This window comes from Podarcis raffonei, chromosome W (assembly GCF_027172205.1).
Source record: "Podarcis raffonei isolate rPodRaf1 chromosome W, rPodRaf1.pri, whole genome shotgun sequence".
Taxonomy (NCBI): Eukaryota; Metazoa; Chordata; class Lepidosauria; order Squamata; family Lacertidae; genus Podarcis; species Podarcis raffonei.
In genome coordinates, this window is record NC_070620.1 from 9,522,965 (window position 1) to 9,544,035 (window position 21,071).

A 21,071-nucleotide genomic window follows, 5' to 3' on the forward strand; every position below is an offset into this window, starting at 1 on the left:
TTTAAAGATGAACAAGGAAGGTATCTGGCTATTGAAATCCAACTTCAAGGAGAAAAATTCCTGATTGTAGGGGTGTATGCACCGAATGAGGGGAAATCTGAATTCTTTAAGAAGTTGCATGAGGTTTTTCTGGACTATATGGACTATAATATAATCTTAATGGGAGATATGAATGGAGTTGTCTCTACAAATATGGACAAGGCACAAATACAAGTAATCACCAAAGATGGGAGATTACCAAAGACCTTTTTTGAACTGACTGACAATATGGACTTGATTGACATTTGGAGAACTAAGAACCCTCTAGAGAGAGAGGGAACTTTTTTCTCTGAAGCAAAAATGACCTGGACTAGGATTGACCAAATTTGGATTACTAGAGGAATGGCACCGAAGATAAAAAAGGTAGAAATCTGCCCCAAAACTTGCTCCAACCATAATGCAGTAAAGATGGAGATGAAACAAATGACACCCGGCCCCTCTAGATGGAGGATGAATGACACCTTATTTAGAGATGAAGAAGTATACAAAAAGGCCCAAAAAACTTTGAGAGACTATTTTGAAGTGAATTTGGCCACTAATGTTGAAAAAAGAGTAATATGGGATGCCAGTAAAGCCGTGATGAGAGGGTTTCTGATTCAACAGAATGCAATAAAGAAGAGAAGTCGAAATGAGAAAAAGGATAAAATTCTGGAGAAAATAAAAGAAGGAGAGAAAAAACTGAGAGTAAAGCCAAAGTCACAGGAGATCTTGAAAGAAATAAAGCTACTTCAAGTACAATATATGGAATTGATGAACCAGGAAATAGAATGGAAAATTAAACAAATGAGACAGAAGACATTTGAATCAGCAAACAAATGTGGGAAATTACTGGCATGGCAACTGAAAAAAAGACAAAAACTAAATACAATTACAAATCTGGAAGTGGAAGGGAAAGACATACATAATCCAAATGAGATCAGAAATTGCTTCCAGAGATATTTTAAACAACTTTTTGCACAAGGGCCACAGAACGAAATGGATATAGACCGATTTTTGAAGACGAATGGATTACAAAAAATTTCACAAGAAAGTAAACTCATGCTGAACTGTGAGATAACTGACCAGGAGATAGAAGGTGCCATTCTAAATATGAAAGTGGGCAAGTCTCCAGGACCGGATGGGTTGTCTTCCTGCTACTACAGACTGCTGAAAGAGCGGCTAATGCAACCATTGAAGGAAGTTTGTAATGAAATTTTGGAGGGGAAAAGGGCACCAGAATCATGGAAAGAGGCCTACATTACACTAATACCAAAAACAGAGACTGAAAAGACTCAACTTAGGAACTACCGTCCCATATCCCTATTAAATGTGGATTATAAAATCTTTGCTGACATTTTAGCTAAGAGATTGAAAAAAGTATTGATTGAGGAGATTCATAAAGACCAGGCAGGCTTTCTTCCGGGTAGACATCTTTCGGATAACCTAAGGAATATAATTGACATTTTGGAGAAGTTGGAAGTGAATATAAACACTAAGGCTGTTTTGATATTTGTGGACGCGGAGAAAGCCTTTGACAACATTTCTTGGAGCTTTATGAAGAAGAACCTACAGGGTATGGGGGTTGGCCATGGTTTTGAGAATGGTATTGGTGCAATATATTCAGAACAAACGGCTAAACTAATTGTAAATAATGTGGTTACAGAACAGTTTAAGATAGAAAAAGGGACACGACAGGGATGCCCAATCTCCCCTCTGCTTTTTATTTCGGTCCTGGAGGTCTTGCTGAACATGATTAGAAGGGACCGGATGGTTAAAGGTATACAGGTCGGAGCCAAACAGTTTAAATTAAGAGCGTTTGCAGATGATTTAGTCTTGACACTACAGGAGCCAGAATCTAGTACTAAAAGAGTTTTAGAACTAATTCAAGAATTTGGTCAGGTGGCAGGATTTAAACTGAACAAGTTAAAAACCAAAGTTCTTGAGAAAAATTTAACACCGATAGAGAGAGAAAAGTTCCAAAATGAAACAGGCCTGACTGTGGTTAAGAAAGTGAAATATTTGGGGATTAATATGACAGCTAAAAATGGGAATTTGTTCAAAGACAATTATGAAAAATGTTGGGCTGAAGTGAAAAAAGATTTAGAAATTTGGTCAAATTTGAAGCTTTCCTTGTTGGGTCGAATTGCAGCTATAAAGATGAATGTATTGCCTAAGATGTTGTTTTTGTTTCAAACTTTGCAAATTTTGGACAAAATGGATTGTTTCAAGAAGTGGCAGAAAGACATTTCTAAATTTGTCTGGCAGGGCAAGAAGCCTAGAATAAAATTTAAGATATTAACTGATGCAAAGGAAAGAGGTGGATTTGCCCTGCCAGACCTGAAACTTTACTATGAATCAGCAGCATTTTGCTGGTTGAAAGACTGGCTGCTTCTTGAGAACACAGACATTTTGGATCTTGAAGGTTTTAACAATGTTTTTGGGTGGCATGCATATTTGTGGTACGACAAGGTGAAAGCACACAAAGCTTTTAAAAATCATATTGTCAGGAGAGCACTGTTTAATGTTTGGACTAGATATAAAGACTTAATGGAAAATAAAACTCCAAGGTGGTTGTCACCAATGGAGGCTAAGGCTCAGAGAAAACTTAACATGGAGGCTAAATGGCCAAAATATTGGGAAATCTTGGAACTAGAAGGGGACAGATTGAAATTGCAGAGTTTTGAGAAATTGAAAGATAAAGTGCGAGATTGGCTTCATTATTATCAAATAATGGAGGTCTATAATTTGGACAAGAAAGTTGGTTTCCAGGTGGAAAAATCAAAATTGGAAACAGAATTGCTAGAATCCAAAACTAAGACCTTGTCAAAAATGTATAACTTGCTGCTGAAATGGAATACTCAGGATGAGACGGTTAAATCTGTAATGATTAAATGGGCACAAGACGTTGGACATAATATTATGTTTGCTGACTGGGAACAGTTGTGGACCACCGGGATTAAATTTACGGCATGCAATGCCTTAAGAGAGAATATTATGAAAATGATATACAGGTGGTACATGACCCCAGTCAAGCTTGCAAAAATCTATCATTTGCCCGATAATAAATGTTGGAAATGTAAAGAGACTGAAGGTACATTCTTTCACCTTTGGTGGACGTGCCCAAAGATTAAGGCTTTCTGGGAAATGATATATAATGAATTGAAAAAGGTATTTAAATATACCTTCTTGAAGAAACCAGAGGCCTTTCTTCTGGGCATGGTCGGCCAAGTGGTGCCAAAGAAGGACAGAACTTTTTTTATGTATGCTACAACAGCAGCAAGGATACTCATCGCAAAGTATTGGAAGACGCAAGATCTACCCACTCTGGAAGAATGGCAGATGAAAATGATCGACTGTATGGGACTGGCAGAATTGACGAGCAGAATCCGTGACCAGGGAGAAGAGTCGGCTGAAGAAGATTGGAAAAAATTTAAGGACTATTTACAGAAACATTGTAAAATTTAAGAAAGTTAGATGGTGTTGGATTGAAATTGAGAGGTTTCTAGCTGCAATGATATATAAGAACATAGATGGGGGGGGAAAGGGTTTGAAAAATAAGGTAATGTTACAAGCTGTAATGCTTTAAATGAAGGATTTGCTGAACAAATAATCTTAATTGGGATACAAGAAGGAGAAGTACGAGGAGGTCTGAGAAATTTGTTTTTTAAAAGTATGGTTTATGAATTTTATGCCTGTGTTTAATGTTTCTGTTTGTTTTGTTTGTTTGTTTGTTTAAAAAAATTGGAAAATTTAATAAATATTCTTTAAAAAAAAAGAAAATTTTATTATATTTTGGAGAAACAAAATTTGGACATAATTTGTTTACAGGAAACCCACATTACAAGACTACACAAATTTTTTTTAATAAATAAAAGATTGGGTCAAGAATTTATTTCTTCTGACAAAGTCAAAAAAAGAGGAGTGGTTTTCTACATCAAAGATAAATGGAATCCAAAATTTGCTTTCAAAGATGAGGAAGGAAGATATATCGCAGTTGAAATTTCAGCACAAGGCGAGAAATTTTTGGTATTAGGAATCTATGCACCTAATGATGGCAAAGCGGAATTTTTTAAGAACCTGGAAGCAAGTCTGCTGGAATACTTGGATTATAAAATTATTTTGATGGGGGATTTGAATGGAGTTGCATCTACCTTGATGGACAGAACTCAGAGATCAAAGGTTACGAACTCTGGCAGACTACCGAAGACTTTCTTTGATCTAACTGAAAAATTTGATCTGTCAGATATATGGAGAATTAGAAGTCCAATGGAAAGAGACTTCACATTTTTCATATGCAAACCAAGTATTTTCGCGAATAGACTATATATGGATATCCAGAGACTTGGTTCCTAAAGTGGTAAAAACGGAAATTTGCCCTAAAACCTGCTCGGATCATAATGCTGTTTCTATGGACTTGAAAATGTTTGTTCAGGGTTCCTTCAGATGGCAAATGAATGACGATTTGTTGAGAAATTCATCAATTGTAAATAAGGCCCAAAAAACCCTAAACGATTATTTTGAACTTAATATAACTCAAGGAATGGAGATAAGGGTGATTTGGGAGGCCAGCAAGCGGTAATGAGAGGGTTTCTGATACAACAAAACCCAATTAGGAGAAAGTCACAGAATGAGACAAAAGACAAAATTATGGAACAACTGAAAGACAAAGAGAAGAAGCTTAGAGGAAACCCAAAGAATTTGCAGATCCAAAAAGAAATTAAAGCCTTACAGGTTCAATATTCACAGTTAGTAAACCGAGAAATTGAATGGAAGATAAGAAGGATGAGACAAAGAAATTTTGAATCTGCAAATAAATGTGGGAAACTATTAGCCTGGCAATTAAAAAAGAGACAAAAACAAAGTACTATTACAAACATTGTTACAGAAGGAAAATCGGTAGAGAAACCTGCAGGCATTAGAAAATGTTTTTATAAATATTATAAGCAACTGTATAAAAAAGAAAAAGAAGATCTAGGGAAAATCGAGCAATTTATAAAGAACAACGGACTGCAACGGATTCCGAAAGATAAAAAGAATCTACTAAATGGTGTAATTACAAGTCAGGAAGTGGAACATGCAATAAAATCAATGCAACTTGGCAAGACACCAGGACCTGATGGTCTATCAGTGAAATATTATAAGACATTGAAAGATTGGCTTATGCAACCTCTGGTAGAAATATCTAATTCAATTTTACGGGGGGGGGGGGAGGGGAGCACCTGAAACCTGGAAACAAGCTTACATTACTCTGATTCCTAAACAGGGTCAGGATAGATCCAACGTTAAAAACTACAGACCAATCTCCCTACTTAATGTGGATTACAAAATTTTTGCAAATATACTGGCCAACAGGCTAAGGAAGGTTTTATCTGAGTATATTCATAAAGACCAGGCAGGATTTCTGCCTGGAAGACATATGAAAGACAATATTAGAAATGTTGTGGATATTTTGGAAAAGTTAGAAGCAAGAAAGAGTTGTAAAGCAATGTTAATGTTTATCGATGCTGAGAAAGCCTTCGACAATGTTTCTTGGAGTTTTATGTTACATAACTTAGAGAGTATGGGGATAGGTCATGATTTTATAAATGGTATTAAAGCGATCTATCAAGAACAAAAAGCTAAAATTATTGTAAATAATGTGGTTTCAGAGGAAATTAGAATTGAGAAGGGAACCAGGCAAGGGTGTCCACTGTCCCCTCTGCTGTTTATCTCGGTTCTGGAGGTCTTGCTAAGTATGATTAGAAAAGATGAACAAGTTAAAGGTATTACAGTAGGTTCAAAACAATACAAATTAAAAGCCTTTGCTGATGATTTAGTTCTGACATTACAAGATCCAGACTCCAGTGCAGTTAAAGCACTGGAGCTAATACATGAGTTTGGTCAGGTAGCAGGATTTAAATTAAACAAGAGCAAGACCAAAGTAATAGAGAAAAATCTGGATAATGAAGAAAGGAAAATATTACAAGAAAAAATGGGCCTAGATTTTGTGAAAAAAGTTAAATATTTGGGGGTGAACCTGTCTGGGAAAAAATTGAATTTGTATAAGGATAACTATGAGAAAATATGGAATGAAATTAAAAGAGATTTAGAGGTGTGGTCTAACTTAAAATTGTCATTAATGGGCCGGATTTCTGTGATTAAGATGAATGTGCTGCCAAAGATGCTTTTTTTGTTTCAAGCCCTCCCAATTATAGACAATGTGAAATGTTTTAAAGAATGGCAAAAAGCTCTTTCTAGATTTATCTGGCAGGGGAGGAAACCCAGAATTAAATACAAATTACTTATGGATTCCAAAGAAAGAGGGGGGGTTCTCTCTGCCAGACTTAAAAATCTATTTTGAAGCTGCTGCACTTTGTTGGATTAAAGAATGGATGAAATTAGAAGATACAGATTTACTAGATTTGGAGGGATTTGATAATGTGTTTGGTTGGCATGCATATTTGTGGTATGATAAAGTAAAAGCCCATAAAGCATTTAAAAATCATATAATTAGGAAATCGTTGTATAATGTTTGGATAAAATACAAAGACCTTTTAGAAAGAAAGACGCCCAGATGGCTTTCACCAATGGAGGCAAAGGCCCAGAAAAAATTAAATATGGATACCAAATGGTTGAGATATTATGACTTATTAATAGAGGAAGAGGAAGGTTATAAATTAAGACCATTTGAGCAAATTAAAGATAAGCTAAATTGGCTACATTACCACCAGATTAACGAATTGTATAAACTGGATAAGAAAAATGGTTTTGCCTTGGAAAAATCTAAATTGGAGATGGAGTTGTTAGATACTGAAGGTAAAAACTTATCTAAAATGTACAAGCTTTTGCTGGAGTGGCATACGAAAGATGAACAAGTTAAATCGGTGATGATAGATTGGGCAAGAGATTTAGGACATAACATAATAATAATAATAATAAATAATAAATTTTATTTATATCGCGCCCTCCCCAGCCGAAGCCGGGCTCAGGGCGGCTAACAACAATAAAACAATACAAAAGTACAACACAAACAACACTCTAAAATCATTCATTATAAAATTAATTAAATTCAAGCCACTGGCCACCATTGGGCCAGAGCTCCGCGAAGATTGCCGAGGGAGGGAGTCAGGCTGTGCCCTGGCCAAAGGCCTGGCGGAACAGCTCCGTCTTGCAGGCCCTGCGGAAAGATGTCAAGTCCCGCAGGGCCCTAGTCTCTTGTGACAGAGTGTTCCACCAGGTTTGAGGACTGGGAAAGATTGTGGAAGAAAGGGGTGAAGTTCACCGCATGTACTTTGTTAAAGGAAAATATTATGAAAATGATGTATAGATGGTATTTGACTCCTGTAAAATTACATGTTGGAAATGTAAAGAAAAGGAAGGAACATTCTTTCATATGTGGTGGACCTGCCCCAAGGTGAAAGACTTCTGGGGAAAGATTTATAATGAATTGAAAAAAATGTTGAAATATACATTTATAAAGAAACCAGAGGCCTTTCTTCTTGGAATAACAGGTTCGGAATTGCTCAAGAAAGATGTTAATCTATTTTTGTATGCCACAACTGCAGCTCGTATTTTGTTAGCTAAAAAGTGGAAAACTCAAGAATTACCAACAGTAGAAGAATGGCAGATGAAGATGATGGATTTTATGGAGCTAGCCGATCTAACCGGAAGAGTCCGCGACCAGAAGGAGGAGGAACACCATGAAGAATGGAAGAAATTTAAGGATTATTTAGCTAAATTTGTTAAGTTAAAATAACTGGAAATAGCGTCCAGATACTTAATGGGCTTAGGATTGTGTTTATGTTAACTGATAAAATAATATGTTTAATACAAGAAGGAGAAGATTTAAAGATGTTAATGTTTAATTTAAAGGGTATTAAAATTGGGATTTGGAAAACCGTTATAAGGATATGCAATGAAATTCAACTAAGTGGAAACGAGGAAGTCGTTTTACAAAGTAAATAACTGTTATTTTCAATAAGGTTATGATTTATGTTTGTTATGTTTTGTTTGTTTTATGTTTTTGTTTGTCATTGATATTGTAAAAACTAATAAAATTTTTGCAAAAAAAAACAACTTTTGGGACAGACATACTCTGACACTTCCAACCAGTGCCCCCTAACTTCCAGCTGAAACCGGGTACCTTTTTCATACCACAAATGTTCTTCAGTGGTGAAGCATGGCATCTCAAATTCCAGGGGAGGCCTGTATGATGCCAAAATTCAGTGCCCCCACGCGTCTCAACGTCCATTCAACATCATAGTTGCGGTGTCCCCTATGGGGCTCGCAAGGCTTCATGCCAGTGTGACCAAACCAGTTGTACTCCCCTAAATCCCCTCTGGCTGATAATAATATAGTAGCACAGGGAATGCATCACAGAACAGCTTGCAAAGCAAAATGACATGTAGTTGGTCCACCACAATTGCAATATTATTGCATCAGTGACCTGCAAAAAAGTCTGCAACAAGTCACTGGCTGCAGTAATAGTGCCTTGCTATGTCTTTCACACATGGAGCAACTGGGAAGAGCTTTTGGAGCCATCCAAAAATAAGATAGTCTAGAATAAATAATTCGTATTTATTATAGTATACTGCATATGTTCTCCTCCCCACATACAGGAGGACATTCAAACTTGTATGTGGGGGTATACAAGTTTGTAAATTAAAAGAAAAAGTTTTATTTTATAAAAATCTCAAGTCCTTGCAGTGGGAGCAGGAAGCCAGAACAGGGGGCATTGTAAGTGTGCACCATGGCAAGGCAAGCATTAACAAATATTCTTGCCCTCTTTGACTGTGTATTGGTTGAAAGGTGTGCAGCTGAGACTGTAACAAAGGAGGCATTGTGATTCCACTAGCCACCGTTACAGCAATTGGAACAGGCTCTAAAGGCAAGGAGGGTGATACTCGTCCAGTTGTAAATAATTTCTTTATTTTCCAATAAATGCAAATTCCCCCAAATTACCAAGTTTCATTCTGACTTCAAAATAAAAACAATGCAAATATCTATCTATCTCAGAAGGTGGTGTGACAAGCACCTGGGAGCTTTCAAGGCTTGCAGAAGGTTGAGTTGGCTAGTAGAGGGCAGGGAGAAAGTCAGGGCCCTGCCAGACTGGCTTCCCCTACGATAAATACCCCCCACCCTACAATAACAACAGCCCCACCGTAGGGCCTCACATGCTGTTGGCAATGATGTTGGCAAGTGCGTGGCTCAGCAGCCTCTCGTCCTCATGAAGGGGCTGCAAGCCCAGCAGAAGGCTGTAGTCCAGGCAGGGGCAAACTTGGCCCCCAGCTGTTTTGGGACTACAATTTCCATCATCCCTGACCACTGGTCTTGTTAGCTAGGGATGATGGGAGTTGTAGGCCAAAAACATCTGGAGGGCCGAGTTTGCCTATGCCTACTGTAGTCTATCATGCCGAAATCCTTCAGGAATTGTGTGTCCAGCTCCATCTGAGTCATCATCCAGGCATGCTGTGGAGCTGCATGGATGAGAGATGGGCATATTCAGCCAGCCAGGGGTGAAGAGCTTGCAAGATCCCCTGTACTGAGCAGAAAAGCAAACTCTATGGCCTCCGAGATCTCTCCCAACTCTCAGCAGCCCTAACTATGATCCATACTAGAGGAATTTTGTCCTGCTTTTGCTGAGCTACAACACAGGAGCGCACCACCAGGTGGCCATGATGTGGTAACCCTGGCGAAGCATTGCAGAGCAACTGAGAAAGCAGAATGATGTTTGCGTGGACAGTCCATTAGAAAGCTGCACTATTATTGCATTGACAGCACATTGCAGAATATGTCCCCCCGCCACGCAAAAATGTCTGGAGGGACAGAATTTTTGACAGAATTACAAGCCTGCTAGAAGAAGGGAACGCAGTGGATGTAGCCTACCTTGATTTCAGCAAGGCATTCGACAAGGTGCCCCATGATATTCTTGTAAAGAAGCTGGTAAAATGTGGTCTTGACTATACTACCACTCAGTGGATTTGTAACTGGATGACTGACCGAACCCAAAGGGTGCCCATCAATGGTTCCTCTTCATCCTGGAGAAGAGTGACTAGTGGGGTGCCACAGGGTTCTGTCTTGGGCCCGGTCTTATTCAACATCTTTATCAACGACTTGGATGATGGACTCAAGGGCATCCTGATCAAATTTGCAGATGACACCAAACTGGGGTGTGTGTGTGTGTGTGGCTAACACCCCAGAGGACAGGATCACACTTCAAAACGACCTTGACAAATTAGAGAACTGGGCCAAAACAAACAAGATGAACTTTAACAGTGAGAAATGTAAAGTATTGCACTTGGGCAAAAAAATGAGAGGCACAAATACAAGATGGGGGACACCTGGCTTGAGAGCACTACATGTGAAAAGGATCTAGGAGTCTTGGTTGACCACAAACTTGACATGAGCCAACAGTGTGACGCGGCAGCTAAAAAAGCCAATGCAATTCTGGGCTGCATCAATAGGAGTATAGCATCTAGATCAAGGGAAGAAATAGTGCCACTGTATTTCGCTCTGGTCAGACCTCACCTGGAGTACTGTGTCCAGTTCTGGGCACCACAGTTCAAGAAGGACACTGACAAACTGGAACGTGTCCAGAGGAGGGCAACCAAAATGGTCAAAGGTCTGGAAACGATGCCTTATGAGGAACGGCTAAGGGAGCTGGGCATGTTTAGCCTGGAGAAGAGGAGGTTAAGGGGTGATATGATAGCCATGTTCAAATATATAAAAGGATGTCATATAGAGGAGGGAGAAAGGTTGTTTTCTGCTGCTCCAGAGAAGCGGACACGGAGCAATGGATCCAAACTACAAGAAAGAAGATTCCACCTAAACATTAGGAAGAACTTCCTGACAGTAAGAGCTGTTCGACAGTGGAATTTGCTGCCAAGGAGTGTGGTGGAGTCTCCTTCTTTGGAGGTCTTTAAGCAGAGGCTTGACAACCATATGTCAGGAGTGCTCTGATGGTGTTTCCTGCTTGGCAGGGGGTTGGACTCGATGGCCCTTGTGGTCTATTCCAACTCTATGATTCTATGACAGTAGCTTTCATTTCGGAGGTTGTGGTTTTGCATCTTCCTATTTATTTATTTATTCAAAATTATTTATTTATTTCATAAAATTTATACACTACCAGATGGTAAGAAACATCAAAGCCGTTTACAGAAAGATAAAATCAGGAAAAACCTACAGTACATTAAACGCTGAAGAAGTGAATACCAGAATAGATCAGAACTGACTCCCAAGGCAAGGGGAAGAGACATGGCAGGACAGCTTTCTCTATGATGTTAACCCCTTCATGCACTAATTAGATTGAAGCATGTTGGTTGTTTGAGACTGGTTAACCCACACAACATGCTCTCACGCAACCCATGCCCTTCAACTGAAAACCCATTTCCTGGACAATATCAACATTGTGTTTTGTGCCTGTGAACTGCACAGTGAATATTTTTATTAGAAAAGAAAACAGCCCGGTGTTTCAGCTTCTCAAAGTTGTTTTATTCAGTGCGATGCTACAGCGTGTCACACCCAAATCCTCCAAAAGAATCTGCCAAAGTGCTTTTCCAGGCAAATGCGATCCTGAAGATTAGCCCAGTCTGAATCCACCCACGCAGTCAGCTTGACCTCACCCTGAGTTGACAACTTAAGGCAAAATCTTTGGTATTCTGAAGATACCGCAGTACCCTCTTGATGCCATTCCAGGCCTGTACACTAGGACTTGAAGCTTCCCTGCTGAGCAGATTGATAGCAAACACTATGTCTGGTCTGCTCCACTGGGACAAATACAGCAAACTACCAAGAGCTGGCTGAAAGAGTTCAGCATTTTCGAACACAGCACGTTCTACTTGCTGGCTTTCTTTCACATAGCCAGTCTCCATGGGGCTTCTGACACCTGCACAATCACTCATCCTGAACTTCTGAAGCAGTTGCTCAATTTTACCTCTCTGGCTGAGCAAAAAATTTCCATCTTGTGTTCGTGACACATCCACGCCCAGATACGTCTGAACAGCTCCAAGCTGCTTGAGCTTGAACCTTTTGCCAAGCTCCTTGGCAAACTTCTCTACCTGTTTACCTGTCTCTGCAAGGTATAAAAGATCGTCAACAAAGATTAAAAGTTCTTCCTGTGTCTCACCTTACCCCTTCAGGTAAAGGCAACTATCAGCAACACTTCTCCTGAAACCTAGCTTCTCTAAGGGTTCATTCAAACACATATTCCAGTTTCTGGCAGATTGACGTAAACCATAGATTGATTCATGCAACTGCCACACGATGCCTTGCCCATTAATCTCAAAACCTGGAGGAGGAAGCATGTACAACTCCTCCTGGAGATCTGAGTTCAAGTAGGCAACATCCACATCAAAGTGGTTTACCTTCCAAACTCTCTGTGCTGCAACAGCTAAGAGCATGCGCAGAGTTTCACTAGGAGAATACACTTCCGTGAAATGAATCCCTTTCCTCTGTGTGAAACCCCTGGCAACTAGCCTCGCTTTGTACTGTGGTTCTCCGGCTTCTGTGGGTTTAAGACGATAAACCCATCTGCAACTCACAACTTGCTTGCCAGCCCGCAATTGTGTGAGCGAGAACACACCCAAAGCTTCCATGGATCTCATCTCCTTCTGCATCGCCTCATGCCATTTGCTGGCTTCTTCCTGAGGCAACTTCTGAACATCCTCAAAGGTCTCAGGTTCACACCTAGCCACACCAACCCACACTCTAGTGGCCTCGAACCTGTCAGGAGGCTTGCCCTTTGTCTACCTCACTGACCTTCTCAGCATTAATCCTGGCGCCCCCTCTGACCCACTAGGGCCAGCAAGACCATCCTCAGTGTCAGAAACTTCCCCCTCTGACCTGCTGCGCCTTTTGAACCTGACAGCCGGTCCTGCAGGTGAGGAAGGCTCACTCTTTGGCTCAGACTTGACAGTGGTTTGAGGAGGTGTTCTTGGCCTCCCCCTCTGAGGGATCCTGAGCTGCCCCTGATGTGGACTTTGCCCCTGCGGTGGATTCTGTTGCTCTGGACTTTGGTCCTCAGCAACAGGTTCCTCTTCCTCTTCCTCCTCCTCATATGAGTCAAAGAGCTGCTGTTCACAGAACTCAGCACTGTTGCTGATCACCAGTCTGGACTGATTCCCACTCGGGTATGCAAACCGCCAAGCCTTTGAGCCAGGTTCATACCCCACAAAGATCATTTTCTTGGATCTTGGCTCACCTTTGGAATGAGGACCCAGGCCTCACAACCAAACACACGTGAGAAATGCACCTTGGGCTTCTTACCATGCAGCAGGAAATAGGGTGTGTCCCCTACCACTGAATTGAACACTCTATTCTGTGTAAAACCCGCAAATCTCCAGGCTTCGGCCCAAAAGCGCTGGGGTAGCCCTGCATCAAAAAGAATGGCAGAGACTGATTCCTGCAAAGTGTGATTCTTTCTCTCCGCAATTCCATTCTGCTATGGACTATGAGGCGCTGTCAGCCTGTGGCTGATTCCCTTCTGTCAGAAGAAATTCTGCAACGCAGACCCAGTGAATTCTGCCCCCTGTCACTTTGAAAACTTCTCACCTTGGTGGAGAAGGTCACCTCAACTGCTGTGATCCAATCCTTGATCAACTCAGCAGCCTCACCCTTGGTTTTTAAAGAAAAAACCCAAGCAGATCGGGAAAAATCATCAATTGGGAGAAGAACGTACTTCGACCCCCCCCCCCAGGACTCTACAGACATGGGGCCACACAAATCTGCATGAACCAATTCAAAGGGACTAGTGGTTTTTCTGTCTGACTTGGGATAAGAGCATGTGACAACCTTTGATTGCTTGCAGGGGAGGAGCCAAGATGGCGCTGAGGCAAGTCACGCTCTCCGGCGCTCACTTTTATTCTTTTAAAACCTTATCTTAATTGCCCTCCGGATGCCAATTTCTAACAAACGGAAAACATTTTAAAGACTCTGAGCACTTTATAATTCCTGTTGGCTCTGCGAGCTTGTCTTCAGCTTGTCCCAGCCTGCTCCCTCCCTCCTTATCAGCTGCCCGGTCAAGGTTACCAGAGAGGAGAGAACGCTGCTGCCTGAACTGAGAGCAGAGAGAGAAGAGGTCTAAAGACAGAACTGTGAACTGCTTACCCGACCAACGGTGCCTGGAGAAGGAGGGTAAGGAGAGACACGACTGTGAGCCCTGCTTTGAGACTGGCCCATAGACACCCAGCTCTGCTGAACACAGAGAAAGATAAAGCTTGGAGATTCGGGGGTTAATTGAACTGACTGACCCCCACCCAGCTGGGGGGCTGTGTGAACTAGCTGGGGACAGCATTCCTGCTTCGCAGCTGAAGAGGAAGTGCAGTAGCTGGAAAGACTCTTCATTTTAACAAACTGTTCTGAGGAGACCAGCATTTATACTCTCAGAGACTCCTGGTGAAGGCATCCTGAGTTTTTTACAGGAAGTTTTTAATCTACACAATAACTCTACAACAGTGTATCGGATAGGACCCTCTGGAGGTTTGGAATACCGGCTTCAGCAAGATATCGCTCTGTGCCCTGCCTTATGTGGTAGGCCTCTGAAAGACTGTTTAGAAGGAATCAGTGAACCAGCCCACAGAAAGTTTCCCTTCTGGGGCTCTTGGATATCCTTCGTTCAGTATAGGGCGGTGGGAGATGGCCTCTAAAGACTAAGCTAGGGCCCAAAATACAAGGTTATCATAGCTGTACATGCGCTATAGCCAAACTCCACTATTATCCTTTTCCAGCTGCACATAAATTGCCTAAATAAGGCAATTTTAATTTTAATGTAGTTTTTAGCCCTTTTATTACTGCTGTCCCTTTGGCAGCATTGTTTTATTATTATACTCTGACTAGGTTGCAGCATCTGTGAAACAGCACTGGTCGCATGATTGAGGTGAAAACTACAGGCTTAGGACAATCGCCAAGATCTAAAAGCAGAGAACGCAAAATAGAGAAATATACTGAGGCTGTTGATGAGTACATCAGGAAGCTGCTGCAGAGAGCAGGTGGGAATATAGATTGATACCCCCACTTGCCCCCCAATTTAAGGCAGTCGCACCTGGGGTAAACTGCCCTCTCTCTATATCAAGACAACTTTTACCATGGTTTTTACTAGAAGAACATATAAGGAGTTGGGTATACTGCCTGACTCGGCAATCAGCCCCCTGGGCCCTGGTAAAAGACAAAGCAAAATCACAAATTACTTTCCTAAGATGGAGGAGGGTAAGAGTCCACAAAAAGAGTTAATTCTTGATGAAGTAATACCCCCCTCTCTTACTGTTCTTGATTGGACGTCTCATTTTAAAGAGATATATCAAGATACTGGAAATATTAACTCCCCATGCAGCCTAGCACAAGAACTAGCTTTAGCCGAGGAACTTCAGGAGGGAAATACCTCTATCACTAAGGAACAGCTGCCCACGGAAGAAATTACATCAACCCATCAAAACCAGATACCTATTCCAAAATACTCTCAAACGGAATTGAGTGACGGCCGCCCTTTGGATTATTCCTTAGCAATAAGTACTGATCTAGCCAACATAAAAAATTATCTAACAATAACGAATGGGCTACTGCTGACGTTAGTAGAAAACTTCATACCTCAATTAAAAGAGATGAAATTAAATGATAAGCCCCAAGAACATAAAACAGTTGAGCTAGTGGGGACGAACAAACCAGTAATAAATAAGAATTTGCAAAGACATAACTCAAGGGCAAAAGTGAAGAAAAGTAAAAATATCAAAACAACAAGGAAAGCCAAGTATACCTGCAGTAATCGAAGCATACATTGGCAGAAATTGTTTAAACTTCTTCCCTCGGCCCCAAATAAATCGACCACACGGGGCAGCAAAAAGAAGGGTAAAAAGAAAGAAACAAAGATAGTTACACAGCAACCGGCTAAGGAGGACTCGCCAAGGCTGACTCCAGTAGCAAGTGAGAAGGCAGAAGTAACAATTCAGTCCCTGGATAACCAACTATTTAACAAACCTGATGCTGCGGAAGTTGAGGCCTCTACCTATGAAGGCAATAAAACACTTAGCAAATCGAACAGCGGGGAGGAGGAAGTGTTCAGTAGAGATGATACCCCCCTTCAGACCTGGCAAGCCTCCAGTCAGGAAAGAGATTGGAATTTGATCCTAAATCCCCACAAATTGGTACTCACGAACTTCCCGAAGCCTAAGGGCTTCCTTACAGGGAAACAGCGAATAATGAACTTTGTATCTAGCCTAAATGACATACTGCCAGGAATGGTTAATTCTAATGATATCATCTCGGTGGAATATCTACATTATGATGGTCACTCAGTGAGAGCACTGACCACTTTTAGGGATCAGAACCTGGCCAAGTTTATTTTTAGGTCAAGACCTGCCTTTTTAAAAGCACGGATAACAATACTTAGGCTCTTTGAAAATAAGGCTCCTTTGAGCCCCCTTTTGAGAACTAAGCAGGCAAATCTTAGAAAGGGGAAACAACTCTCAAAATTCTGGCCTGACAAACAGAATCCGCAATGCCTTGTGAGCAAAGGTGAGGATTTCTTTACTATGGAAGAAAATATCCTAATTGACCAATTCTGGATGTTCCCACCATTAATACAAACTGACATCTTGGGAAGACTAGACAAGCTAAGAGATAAGCTGGCCGAGAGAGCTTCTGGCAACGAGGTTATTAAGGGGGACCAAAAAAAGACCACAACACGCAACCTTCAGATCAAAGCGGAGATTAACTTTCCACCAAGAGAGAATGTGCCACCCTTCAAGGAGAGCACTACATCACCCCCTCGAAGGAGAAATATCCCTAAGGTGACCCCACCAGACGTATGGGACAAAATGAGATACCTAGATGAAACAGAATTGGGCCAAAATCAGGCCGCAACAGAATATCCACAGAAGGAATTTATGCATAATAAAGATCCGGTGTTCACAAACGTGAGCACTTTGCATCCACCTATTGAAATCATAGAGCGGCTGGATAGCCCGCCATACAAAGTCGATAGGCGACCGATACATAAAGCGATAAACCCTAAAAGTACATTAGCTAATAATTGACAAAGACTCGACTGTGATAAAGCCAATCTTAAATTTTTATCATGGAACATTGCTGGTTGGCTCAACAAGGCGACTGACCAATCATTTGTCAATTTTATTCAAGATCATGATATAGTCTTCCTGCAAGAGACATGGCTAACAGGGGATTTAGATGTAAATGGTTTTGCCTCATTTTCGCTCGCAGGTTCACCAAGCAACAAAGGGGGACGAGTTAAGGGTGGGCTAGGCATTCTAATATCCACAAGGCTGAGAGCATCTTTCGTCGAGCTGGAGCCTCTGAGCAGTGTGGCCATGGCATTATTAATGAAATGCAGATATTGCACACTTCTATTGATTAATATATATGCCCCTCCCCAAAGAGGCAAGCAGCTTATCAAAAATATCTGGCATAGACTAGAATCATATGTCGATGAGCTAATGAATCAAACTCCTGCAGCGGCAGTGCTGCTGGCTGGGGATTTAAATGCCAGAATTGGCCAATCAGACGAAGCGTTATATGCTCATTTCCATGATGTACCTCCCATTTCTGAAGAAACCCTTTCTATTCCCCCAAGGCTCTCAAAAGACAAGGGCTGCAACTACGCAGGCCTATGCCTCCTACGTTTTTCCAACAATCTGGATCTGACTGTATTAAATGGTCGTGTCGACAGAGAACCCAGTGGGGAATTTACATTTATATCCAACATGGGAGCCTCCACTATCGATTACGTCCTGGTGTCATCTAACCTTCTGAGCAGAGCACGGGAATGTAAAGTGGTGGAGAGGGTTGACAGCGACCATCTACCGCTCTGTTTAATACTGGATGTAAGAAAAGATCTATTCTGCTCTGATAAACTTGTAGCCCCATGTTTCGAAAACATGGAGCTAAGATATTCACGTATTAAATGGTCCAGCAAATTGAGTGATGAAATATCGGAAAGACTTCACTCAGATACTTTTCTTGCTAAAAAGGAGAACCTCGTTAATTCCCCAACTCCTGAGGCTAGATTAGACATGTTCCGGGAACTGATTTCGTCTCTACAACCTTATCTGACCAACAAAAAAACGCCATGGCAATCTCTACACTCTAATAAATCCAAACCTTGGTTTGACCAAGAATGCATGGCTATGAAACGCCTCCTGCTGGACAAGTACAGGAACTATAGATCAGCGAACTTACCTTCGCTTCCATTAGACTGGTTTGAGTTAAAACGCAGTTATAAAGCTTTGATTAACAGGAAAAAGCTCCAGTCACAAAGGGAGGAATGGCAGTGCCTAGTGGAGGCCTCCCGAAGGAAAGATTCTGCCACGTTTTGGAAAACAATTGCAAAGGGCTGGAGAGACTCCCCGATCGAAGTCGAATACTCTATACCCGCTGGAGCATGGGAGGCCTATTTCCTCTCATTATATTCATCAAATCAGCTGGTCCCAGTTCTGCTTCCTGCTTCAAGTGAATTTGGCAAGGAATGGCCCCCTGTAACCACAGAAGAAATTACTGGCCTTATTCAATCTCTTAAATCAGGGAAAGCCCCGGGTGCTGACAATATCCCACCAGAAATTCTTAAGGCAAATGTTGAATGGTGGGCCCCTGTGCTAGCCGCCTTGTTCACTAGTATAAATCAAACGGCTATTATCCCCGAGGACTGGGGTTTAGCCATCATCATTCCAATATTCAAGAAAGGAAGCAGAACTGAGCCAGCTAACTACAGACCAATCAGTCTATTAAGTATTATTAGTAAACTATACGCTGCTCATTTATGTGATAAATTAGTGGAGTGGATGGAAAGAGAGCATATTCTATCAGAAGCACAAGCAGGTTTTAGAGCAAAGCGTTCAACTATAGACCAGGCCCTTATCCTTCAACACCTGGCAGACAAATACTCTAGAAAAGGGGGGTCTTTATATGCAGCTTTTGTGGATTTTAAATCGGCTTTTGATCTAATACCAAGGGACAGACTCTGGGAAAAGCTTGGCGCTACAAACATAGATAAACGCTTATTACGCCTTATCCGTGGTCTATATGAAAACACCAGGGTGAGGGTAAGATGCGATCGGTCAGGCCATCTAACTAAAGAAATTCAAACGCACTATGGGGTTAAACAAGGATGTGTCCTCGCGCCAACGCTATTTAATTTTTATACCAACTCTCTAGCAGTAAATATGGCGAAAGAAAATGCCCACCCTCCCAATCTGGCAGGTATGCCCCTCCCGGTGCTTCTGTATGCGGACGACGCAGTCCTACTCTCCTTTTCCTGCGTTGGCTTGAGGAAGCTTTTGAGATCACTTGCTGACTATTGTCAAGCGGAACAACTATCAATAAATTACAGCAAATCTAAAATTATGGTGTTTTCAAAGAAAAGAAGGAAACACATATGGAGAATTAATGGTCAACCTATTGACCAGGTAGCAACTTTCAAATACCTGGGAATAACTTTTCAGGAAAGGGTCTCGTGGCACCAACAGATGAAAAACGCCATTGCCAATGCAGGAAGGGCCAATAAAGCCCTTACAAGATTTTTTCACGGGAAAGGGGGTAAATACGTTCCGGCGGCCTCCCAGGTTTTTGCTGCAAAAATACTCCCACAACTCACTTATGGATCCCAGGTTTGCAGTTTTAAAAATTTTGCGCCTATGGAGGCATTTCAAACAAAATTCTATCGGTGTTTATTGGGGATCCCCCCCTGTGTATCTAATATAGCTGTCCGCTTAGAAGTTGGACAACCACCCGTTAACGCGCGGTTGTGGATTCTAAAGATACACTACTGGTTAAAACTTATTTTTTTCCCGGCCGGTTTGGCTCCTTTAACACTCTTAGACACCTTTCATTCTACCTGGAAAGCTTCCCTGTTTGAAAAGATAAGAAGCTTGGGATTCTCCCCGCAGATCTTGATAGCGGCAGGATATGAGAGAGCCAGAAGTCAAGTGCTTCAACGCATTAGGGACATAGAACTGCAATGTCATATGGGCAAAATGGATAAATATGCCACAATTAGAGACTTTGGGAGAGGGTTCTCACCCGCAAATTATCTGGCTGATTTACAAATACCTAAGTACAGACACTCCTTTACCCTGGCCAGATTTAACGTTCTGCCCTCTGCCCTGCTGCTAGGCAGATATGAGGGCAAACCATATGAGTCACGTGTTTGCCCATGTGGCTCATCGGAAGTGGAAACAAATCTGCATGTATTGCTGCACTGTAGTTACTACGAGGATCTACGCCTGACCTTTATTGCCCCAGTTCTACAAAAGCTTAAAAATGAACCAGAACTCCAACGTATGAGAGCCTTGGTAGAAGATAAGGTTCCTGAAATTACGATCAATGTTGCCAAATTCTGTGTAGCCGCTATTAGGCGCAGGAAACAAGAGCTTTCCAATGCCAATATGCAGGCGAAGGCAAATACTTAATTTTATTTATGCTGTCTAATTTTAAATTGCTGTTATGGCCTAATCTGTATTGAAATTGTCCTTTGTTTTTTCCGGTGTTATGCTTTGCTGACTAGCTGTACGAGTTAATCTGGTCTGTGACCGTATTTTAATAAATTTGAATTTGCAGGCTCTGCAATCCAGGAACTTGTCACAACTCTTAAATTTGCAGCCTTCTGTTAGCTCTGGTGCCTTTTTAACATAACCCCAATTTGTGTGACAAAATCTATGCCATAAATGAGTACAGCCACTGTGTGACGCTACATTCACACACTGCACCCTTGCATCCTCAATGGCATCCTCAGTAACAATTGGCATCTCAACAATAAACAATCTGTTCTGGCATTCCACAGTATACAGCTCCTTGCCGTCCCTGGAAAAAGAACACATGTTATTTGCAAAAGTTACACAAAAACCATCAGCAACTAGAGCAGATACACTTAACAGACAATTTGCTATCTCTGGAACAACATAGGCCTGAATCTCATGATTGAGAAAGGAACAGTAAAGCATTCCAGTCTGTGTCAGCGGCCGTTTACTCCCATCAGCTAGGAAAACAAAACGACCAGTTTTTACTTCCTTGCAGTTCTGAAGAAAGCCAGACGAAGGCACTAACGTGTGTGTCGCTCCAGTGTCAACGATGAGAGA

The 21,071-nt window shown here is 41.5% G+C and overlaps 1 protein-coding gene across 1 annotated transcript in view; it reads right to left on the bottom strand.

Annotated features, from left to right (window-relative positions):
- LOC128406119 (inositol polyphosphate 5-phosphatase OCRL-like) overlaps positions 1-13,175 on the bottom strand; it is a 70,317-nt gene extending 57,142 nt beyond the window's left edge. Inside the window, 2 exon segments of the mRNA XM_053373142.1 lie at positions 11,835-12,067; positions 12,890-13,175. Of these exon segments, the coding sequence (XP_053229117.1) occupies positions 11,835-12,067; positions 12,890-13,175 (519 nt within the window).
- Positions 13,176-21,071: the final 7,896 nt, after the last annotated feature.